The sequence below is a fragment of the Nematostella vectensis genome, chromosome 14 (genome assembly GCF_932526225.1).
Source record: "Nematostella vectensis chromosome 14, jaNemVect1.1, whole genome shotgun sequence".
Classification (NCBI taxonomy): Eukaryota; Metazoa; Cnidaria; class Anthozoa; order Actiniaria; family Edwardsiidae; genus Nematostella; species Nematostella vectensis.
The window spans coordinates 14,457,685-14,467,917 of record NC_064047.1 but is presented as its reverse complement, the minus strand read 5'-3'; the positions used below and the strand labels follow the sequence as shown (position 1 = coordinate 14,467,917).

At 42.1% G+C, this 10,233-nt stretch overlaps 1 protein-coding gene across 1 annotated transcript; it reads left to right on the top strand.

Moving 5' to 3' along the window:
- Window positions 1–5,929: 5,929 nt before the first annotated feature.
- On the top strand, window positions 5,930–9,694 carry LOC116610921 (uncharacterized protein K02A2.6). The gene has a single exon (XM_048721463.1). It carries the CDS (start codon window positions 5,930–5,932, stop codon window positions 9,692–9,694), a length of 3,765 nt encoding a protein of 1,254 aa, XP_048577420.1.
- The last annotated feature ends 539 nt before the right edge of the window (window positions 9,695–10,233 follow it).

Below are 10,233 nucleotides of genomic sequence, written 5' to 3'. Positions count from 1 at the left end.
CGTCCAAAAATCTTATCCTGGCCCTTCTCTAGTCTTGTCGCATCTAGCAGCGCCTCACTATATTCGAGTTTAACAATCCCACCGATAGCTGACACGTTTTTTAAGCTTCTTTATTCAGGTTTTCAACCATCAACTGGCAATTTACAGAGAAGCCTCTTTCGACACATGCCTGACCGTGAGAGAATGTCAATAGCATGTTAACAAGCTTTCACAGTACGTTTTCAAATACAACCTTTCCAGGCTAGGCTATATAAGAAGAACACATCCAGCCCTTCAAGCTTGTAGGGAAGGAGAATGGTCAATCCGAGAAATAGTTAAGAGACGGCGAGAGGGCAGTTTTGAAAATCAGAGAAAACGAGATCTTGCTTTTCTAAAGATCCGGGAACGAGAAGTCGAATCGCTGGAAAATTCAATATATCTAGCGATCATTCGCCACACCTCTTGTAGTAAAAATCCATGAAGATCGCCTTCTGAGCTCGCTCAGTTCCTCCATAAACCAGCACATCATCATGTTCCCTTCGCCTCGGTGTCTTTTGTAACATTCTTTATCTTGTACATCCTGACAATGTTCCCTTCGCCTCGGTGTCTTTTGTAACATTCTTTATCTTGTACATCCTGACAATGTTTCCTTCGCCTCGGTGTCTTTTGTAACATTCTTTATCTTGTACATCCTGACAATGTTCCCTTCGCCTCGGTGTCTTTTGTAACATTCTTTATCTTGTATATCCTGACAATGTTTGCTTCGCCTCGGTGTCTTTTGTAACATTCTTTATCTTGTACATCCTGACAATGTTTGCTTCGCCTCGGTGTCTTTTGTAACATTCTTTATCTTGTACATCCTGACAATGTTTCCTTCGCCTCGGTGTCTTTTGTAACATTCTTTATCTTGTACATCCTGACAATGTTTCCTTCGCCTCGGTGTCTTTCTGTTCTCACCAGAACTTGACATCATTAACGAGGCCAAAGAACCCTACACGCTAACAGCTAGCCACTTGTTTTCCCCCTTCAAAATCGGGTAACCTAAACTACAAAACTGCGGCCAAAATGATATAAAGCAAGTGCTAGCAAACCATATATTTGGCTGGATTTGCGATAATTCTACATTCCACATAAAAACTTCTGTTTTTTTTAAAAAAAATACTTTTCAAGGACTTTCAAGGGCTGTTGTTAAGAATTCGAGCACTTTCCAGACCTTGTGTTTCACATTTTAAAAATCAAGCACTTTCAAAGTTTTCAAGGACTTGTACGAACCCTGAAGAATATGATAGCATAAATAGATATTGTTTACTTTGCACTTAGAGGGAATTCTAAATCTCACCGAACAGCGCTAAAGCGGCCCCGAATGCGCTCTAAATCGCTTAAACGTGTAAGTAATAGACAACTACAAGTACTACATCAAGTTAGAGCGAATTTATTGCATTTTTATGGAAGAATACCTTTCCTAGCATAGAGTAACAACTCCATGCGTTCTCTCTGTTAACGGTCAATGAGCCGGTCGGTTCAAATTACTCATTGACAGAGCCTAGGCTATCTGTGCCAAATCCAGACGAGCCATACAAGCCACAGGCATCCCACCCGCGCCATTGAAGGATTTCTAAGGACACGTTTTTTTTATGAGTTATATCTACATGCTCTCATTCATGAGATAGACTTATTTGGGATGTAAATGTAGACGTTTCTGATGTTTTCCCCCTGAAGCTCCATAGTTTGAGCGATATGAGTCTAACAATATTTTAATTACCTGATTTTAGCGGATCTCCATGGGTATAGAAAAATGGTATATAACTATGGGACTAAGTTTTTTTTATCACTGCGCGGGGACCCTGTGGGTCGCCCGCCCGCACACTTTGCGATAGTTTCACTAGCCTGAATATCATGGGGATTTTATATTTCAAAGGTCGGAGAGGAAAAATAAAAGTGCGCCTGACACAAATACTAGACGCAACGCCTGCCGCCCCTTTTCAGGCCACTGTCAAAATACGTAGGCTATAAATTTTCCAATGACTCGCGTGGTGGCACAATCAAATGCCTAAATCAAATTATAAACAGTATTTATTGTAAAACAAAACTACATTGGTGTTATATGCAAGGGTTATAATTTTAGTAACGACGAACCCAGGTGAGGGTAACTTTATGCTAAATGATTTGAAACGCATAGTTCAAGGCTTATTACGATTTAAGTATATGACTACAGATCCACACATCACTAACTTACAACAGGATATTCACATCACCAATTTACTACAGGCTTTTTCGTCTAAATAGACAAACCGCTGCTTGAACACAAATGCCATTATTTGATAAGCTCACAAGATCAACAACTCGCGGGAAGTGCCGCAAACAATCCCAAGCATTCTTCGTGCTCTCACAGAATATTCGAATATTCGGCGCCTGCTCTGTCTAAAAATTTGATAGCCACTTCTAATGATGTCCGTAGTATTAACTTCTACGACATCCAGCGCGTTTGATATAACTAGTAGAACTTCGCTTCGAAAAACGATACCAATGAAAAATAAACACACGCAATGACCGGCCTTGGTAAAACATTTGAACATCTAACCTGAGTAACAGGCGGAATTTTTTCCGAAGAAAATAAAGAGAGAAAAATAATTTTTTTAATGTTAAAGAAAACGATTTCTCTGATTCTGCTAACGCAAGGTCAAAAGCAATTTTGGAGTCCGCCATTACTCTGTGAACGGGCAGTCGACGGGTTAGGGTACTATATATAGCTGAACCAATCAGCGCGTCCCATTCGAGTGCCCTTTGTTTTTTTGACCAATTAGGAGCCATGCCGGAATCCGGCATGAGAACATGCGATTTGAACAGTACTTCTATCATTTTCTAAGCCTTTTCAAGCGATGAAAGTCACAAACCCGGTTCCTTCGCGAGTAACCGGCCGGCCTCAAAGATTTGTTGTCACCGGTACGGCTAGTACGACTAGCTCATCAACAACGCCCAACGCGGTTCCCACTTCAGTAACAACGGTCGACACCATCCTCGTCAACCTGCTCGAAGCCCGAAAACCTGGCAGCTGGTAGTGGTCGTAAACTAGTAAGTCGGCATAAAGGGAGTTGGCGAGCTCTAGTAGTGTGGTTATTTTTTTTATCGTGCTCATAGAGCATTCCTGAAGAAACTAAACAGCACGGAAAACGTGCAACTTGCCTGCCTTGTTTATAGTTAGGGAGCGGTCATTTATTACTGGGGGGAATATGTAGGGGGGCTATGCTTTTTTGGGCGCCGATTTAGGGGGGGGTCATATTTTTTTGGGCGCCGAATTTAAGTCTGATTTTAATATATAACTGAGCAAGAGAGTCATTGTTCAAATTCAGATCTTATTCAGTTCACAATTTTTCCTACTATTGTATATCTAGTTCCATATTGTTCAGGTACAAATCTTGTCTTTATATAAATAAATTTTGAGAATCCCTCTCATGGTTGACAGACAAAGCTGCCCGTTCTAATCAGTTGATCAAAACGAATACTTTAAAATGTTAAAATGTGCGAAACCTAGAATGTCTTTGTTAATGTCGTCGACGACGTAGTCGTTAACTAGTGACACTGGTATTTGTTGTTTATCTCTGTGCCACTCTTAAACTAGGGAAAGTGATAGGAAAAAATTGCCATGCTAGCTGATCTATATTTTAGTAAAGGTTATATTCAGTTACACTCAGTATGCGTATCAAGTCCCTGAGTTTTAAAGAGATATAGTTATTAAATATAAAAATGTGGAGGTGGTGGTGGTGGTGGTGGGGGAGGGGCAAATTTTTGGGCGCCCGGTCTAGGGGGGGTCACGATTTTTGAGCTTGGATTTGAGGGGGAGGGGGGCTCACTTACCACCAGAACGTTTGGTTTCTATCAATGTTCTTGTCCCTCGTTCCATAAAACGATTACGGTAAGGCCTTTTCCAATATTCGCTTGTTTTTGCGTTAAGAGACACATCCCGGACGTAGCTGAGAAGACAGGGAATTTTTGCAAAAAATTACAATCAAATCAGTATACAAGAAGACAAATTGAGAATGTTTTGCAATGATCTCAATCAATCATAGAAAACTGCGTCAAATGCACACTAACCGTCACCAACCGCCAAGAGGAACTGATGTGCGATGGCTGGCAGCTATGGAACCACCGCAAGTGTATCAGCGGTGTCAACGGCGCAATTATCCGCGTTAGTGGAGCTGCTGTCCTTGCCGGATCTACGTTTAGGGCTCACAGGGAAGCGACGTGTAGCCCATCGGCATCCCGGCGGCTGACAGCACCGTGGTCAAAATGGACGTCCCAGAGCAGATGAAGGAGCCGTCCTTGGGAGACGGCAGAATCAACGCCTTTGTCGCCCCAGAAGTACTCACCTTGGACGTGGGGGCGGACGGGTAAAAACACACAAATACAACGTTATGGCCGAAACAAGATCAACACCGTCTGGCAGTGCTCTGTGCACAACAAGACGGTGTAATAGGGGACTTGCGCTAAGAGATCACGTGACTAGTTGGGTGGCAAACTTGCGCGAGCTCAGCCTTTTAGCGGAAAAATAGCAGACAAATGCTTACGACAAAAAAAAGAATTTTTTTTTTCAGAAATGGTTAAGTTTAATTTAAAGATTGTATTTCTTCGTCGTTCTCACGGGCGCAGTCATTTCTGATTTTTTTGTTTAATCATTTTGTTTTGAATTTGCCACCCAAAAAAATCCCAAAAAATTATTGTAAGGCATCGTGACCCAAGACCACTGCCAACAGCCAAATGTCGGCGCTGCTACAGCCGTCAAAGTTGCCTCGCTTGTGAAGAAGAGGGCACTGGACGACGTGTTTAAGCCAAAAAAACCCTGCCATCTCGATGGTACCTTCAAGCTCGTGCGGCGGCTGTTCGATTAGCTATTCTTGATTAACACCTTCGTTCGGAAAGACGATTGCGTCAAGCAAGTACCACTGGTGTTTGTTTTAAGGCGACTTACAACAGTAGTCAGAGTTTCGGCCCCCCTCCACTTTGCGCTTTTGCTACACGGGCGCATTGCACTTTTTTGTAGATATAAATGCACTACATTATCAAGGAAGGATGAAACCTCATATATTCTGCAATTTTTTTTAATGTAGGGCGTGGTCTCTCCAAGATATGACGTCACCCTACGACCTAATCTAATATCAATAATGCTGCTTCCAGATCGCAAGTTTCACTGAAATTAATCCATGGAGCTTGAAAATACTATTGTTTTCGAATTGCGGGGTGATTGTGTACAATCGTTTTTGAGAAATATAGGATGATGTTTTTAGAGGTTTAATGTTATTAATATTAACTCGTATTATATAGACCACCACCACTTTGTCCAGGGAGGTAAATTCGACAACCGACTTGTCTATTATTTTGCTTGATACCTATATTCTGAGAATTGATGCCAAAACCGATTGAAGGTTTTTTAGTCTTTTTTAGAACGTGGATGATGCCTCGCCATCTTAGTGAGCTACTTTCATTCGGCGCTGCAACAATAAAAATGCGTTTCATATCCAATCCCCACGTACAATATTTTTCTAGATTGCCGATCGAATACTTTGATGATTAATTAGCACGCTGTGTAAATTGAGGGGTCATTGAAAACTTCCTTCATATATTTTTATCGACCCTTAAAGGCGCATAATTCCAGCTCTTTTTCTATAGCTATTGTCTATAGTACGAAATAGATTGTGATCACACTTCATTCGCTTGGTTGGTTTCCGAATTTTTTCCAAATGCAAATTAACACAGGGTATGCTTATTGCTATTTAATATATATAATATAATATTGCTTATACTCTATGTAATGTTTGGGATTCCTGTTTGTATGACCGCAAGGTTTTCTGGGTAGCAGAAATAAACAACGAGAGTTCGCCATTACTGTTTATTCGTTTTGATCCTAAGGTTTTTCTCAAATACATTACATTTTTTGGCGACGAGGATTTCGGAAATGGCAACCTACGGCAAAATAGACGAATTCGACAGAGATTCTGATTCATGGGAACAGTATATCGAGCGTCTAAACTTCTATTTTGAAGCAAATGGAGTAACTACGTCTGACGATGACTTGAAAATACGCCGTGCAATTCTCCTCAGTTCGGTAGGGAAAAAAACCTACAAATTAATGTCTGATCTGCTGGCCCCAGCGAAACCTGGAGAGAAATCTTATGCTGACTTGTGCACCTTGGTAAAGAGCCATTTCAACCCAAAACCGAGTGAAAGCGTGCAACGGCACAAGTTCAATAACCGTTTCAGATTGAGCGGGGAGAACGTGTCTGACTTTGTAGCGGCTCTACGAAACATGGCAGAATACTGCAATTTTGGTGGCAGTCTGGAAAATATGCTGCGTGATCGTCTGGTGTCTGGAATTAACAATGAAAGAATCCAAAGGCGTTTGCTATCAGAAGAGAACTTAACTTTCAAAAAAGCTTACGACATTGCTTCGTCTATGGAAACGACCGCACAGCACATGGCCGATCTTCAATCTGCTCCTTCTACGTTAAGTTCAACGTCTGCATCTGTAAAAAAGGTCAGTTCTTCGCCCTTACCGCGTTCTAAAAGCGAAAATAAAGAGTGTTATCGTTGTGGAAAAAATCACCACCCGTCAAAATGTCGTTTCAAGGAGGCCACGTGCCATTATTGTAAAAAGAAAGGACATATTGTTGCCAAATGTCTCAAAAAAGCAAAAAAGTCGTCCGAGACAACCAAGCCAAATTCAAACCACCATCCAAAACAAGGGAAACCAGCAATTCATGTCCTGGATACTGATAAAGAAATAGAAGATGAAGATATATATCCATTGTTTGCTGTCAGTCAAGGCAACCGCCAAAATCCGTATTTAGTAGATGTTGAATTAAATGGTCTTAAAGTTCAAATGGAACTGGACACTGGTGCATCACTTTCAGTAATCGGAGAGGACATTTTTGATCAATTGAAGAACATTGAGGGTTCATCTCTCGATCTGCAAGATACCAAGCTAACCTTGAAAACATACACCGGGGAGACAATTCCAGTTTTAGGAAAGCTTGTAGTGGAAGTCAAGTACAAGGACTTCTTTGAACACTTGCCAGTTATAGTTGTACAAGGCAAGGTGCCCAGTCTCTTTGGACGAGATTGGTTACAACATGTGAAGTTGTCATGGCCAGAGATTTTCCTAGTTCAAGTTGTATCCCCTGATGTGTCTGACCTGCTAAAGAAACATGAAAATTTATTCAAGGAAGGACTAGGGACAATTCAAGGAGTGAAAGCAAAGATATACGTTGATCCTCAAGCCAAACCCAAGTACTTCAAACCTCGCACGGTAGAATATGCACGACGTCAGAAGGTAGAGAGAGAATTGGACCGTTTGTTAGAAGAAGGAACAATTCGTCCAGTTCAATTTTCGGAATGGGCAACACCCATTGTGCCCATTGTCAAATCTGATGAGTCTATACGCATTTGTGGAGACTTCAAAGTTACTTTGAACCAAGTTAGCAAACTTGACAATTACCCAATTCCTAAAACAGAGGATCTGCTAGCTCAACTTGGAGGTGGAGTGCAGTTTACAAAACTAGATCTGAGTCAAGCTTATCAACAACTTGAGTTAGATGAAGAATCAAAGAAGTACACCACTATCACCACTCATAAAGGCCTATTTGAGTACAATAGACTGTGCTACGGCATTGCCTCAGCCCCTGGGATTTTCCAACGCACAATGGAAAATTTACTGCAGGGTATTCCGAATGTTGTAGTACGAATAGATGATATTCTCATTGCCGGGAAGACATCAGCAGATCATCTCAAAAGTCTAACAGAAGTCCTGTCACGTCTGGACAAAGCTGGCGTCCGTCTTAAACGTTCGAAGTGCATTTTTCAAGCACCTGAAGTCACTTACCTGGGACACCGCATAGACAAAGATGGTATCCACCCCCTTGACGAGAAAATCAAAGCAATTCAAGAGTCACCGAGACCTTCTAATCTGAAAGAACTGCAAGCCTTTTTAGGCATGCTTAACTATTACGCTTGTTACATACCTAACATCACTACAATACTATCTCCTTTACATCAGCTGTTAGTCAAAGACACACCTTGGAACTGGAGTGAAGCACATGAAAAATCTTGGAACCAAGCCAAGTCCACACTTCACTCTTCACAACTTCTAGTGCATTACAGCTTGGAAAGAGAGTTAACCCTTGCTTGTGACGCATCACCATATGGTCTTGGTTGTGTTATTTCACATGTGATGGATGATGGGACTGAACGTCCTATTTCATATGCCTCACGTACTCTGTCCCCAGCCGAAAAGAACTATTCACAGCTCGACAAAGAGGCAGCAGCCATCATGTTCGGGGTGAGGAAGTTCCACTCATACTTATATGGACGGAGTTTTACCATCTACACTGATCACAAACCCCTGCTGGGTCTGCTACAGTCAACTAAACAAATACCGACCTCAGCCTCACCACGCATATTGAGGTGGGCGGTATTCCTGTCAGGCTACTCATACACTTTAGTATATCGAGAAGGCCAGAAAAATGGTAATGCCGATGGCCTGAGCCGGCTGCCATTGCCAAATGAAACCAGAAATGTTCCAGTGCCTGGCGACATTATGTTTGTAATGAATCATCTTGAAGTCAACACACCCGTTAAAGTCAAGGACATTGAGCGTTGGACCTCAAAAGATCCTATTCTTAGTGCAGTACGACACCAAGTAATGTCCGGTTGGCCCAATTCAAATGATCGCATTGAGTTCAAGCCCTACTCTTATAGAAAGCACCAACTTAGCTGTCAGGATGGCTGTCTACTCTGGGGCTCTCGCGTAGTCATTCCTCCTCAAGGAAGAGTCAAGCTTCTCCAGGAACTACATGATGGACATCCTGGAATGGTTCGCATGAAAATGTTAGCCCGAAGCTATTTCTGGTGGCCTGGCCTGGACGCGGATATTGAGCAAAAGGTGAAAGATTGCACAAGCTGCCAAAGTAATGCTAAGGCACCTTCTACTGCACCCCTACATCCGTGGGAGTGGCCGTCTAGACCTTGGTCTCGCATACATATTGACTATGCAGGACCTTTCGAAGGACACATGTTCCTGGTGATCGGTGATGCCTATAGTAAGTGGATCGAGGTATTCAAGACAAACTCCAGTACTGCTGCAGTAACCATCCAGAAGTTAAGAGAATGCTTCTCAGTACATGGACTGCCTGATATCATTGTATCTGATAATGCAACTGCCTTCATAGGTGAAGAATTTGCCCTTTTTATGTCTGAGAATGGCATAAAACACATCACTTCAGCACCTAAACACCCAGCATCCAATGGATTTGCTGAAAGATATGTTCGCACTTTCAAGGAAACAATGAAGAAGATGGGAGGGGAAAAGGAAAACTTAGACACGAAGTTAAGCAGATTTCTACTAAGCGATCGTACCACACCTCATGCAACCACTGGTAAAACACCTGGTGAGCTATTAATGAACCGGAAGCTGAAGACGCGCTTGGACCTGGTAAACCCCCTTAGTCAGGACACAATTCGCACTCGTGTAGAAGATAAACAGCTCGCACAGAAGAAACAACACGACAATCTAGTGCCACTCAGAGAATTTCAAGTGAATGACCCAGTATTTGTCAAGAATTTTTCATATGGTCCAAAGTGGTTATGTGGAACAATTATTCAACAGTCAGGACCGGTTTCGTATGTCGTTCAACTCAGTTCAGGTGGAGTGTTTCGACGATGTTGACCATCTTCGCCTGAGGACAAGCACACCCACAGTCGCCAATGATCTTCAGAGTTCAACAGAATTGGCCCAAGTTCCAATGCAAACAACTGTACCCAAGCAGATTCCAGAGGAATTTAAGGAACCTGAGATCACAGTTCCAGAACCTTCATTGGAACCGAAGAAGACAGAGCTTCCAGCTTCTGAACCTGCAAGTACTCTGCGAAGAAGTACTCGACTCAAAACCACACCTACTCACCTCAAAGACTATGTATGTTAATTTTAAGCAGCATATCACACACTGTGTACATTTTTCCGGATTTGATGGATTGACAACTTGTCAAGAACTTGTCATGGACATTGTTGTTGTTTTTTACTTATTGACATGTTGTGTGTATAAATTTGATAGTTTTACTGGCCTCAGCAAGCAAGTATCTTTTAGTTGTAAACTTGGGTGGGGCAGTATGTAATGTTTGGGATTCCTGTTTGTATGACCGCAAGGTTTTCTGGGTAGCAGAAATAAACAACGAGAGTTCGCCATTACTGTTTATTCGTTTTGATCC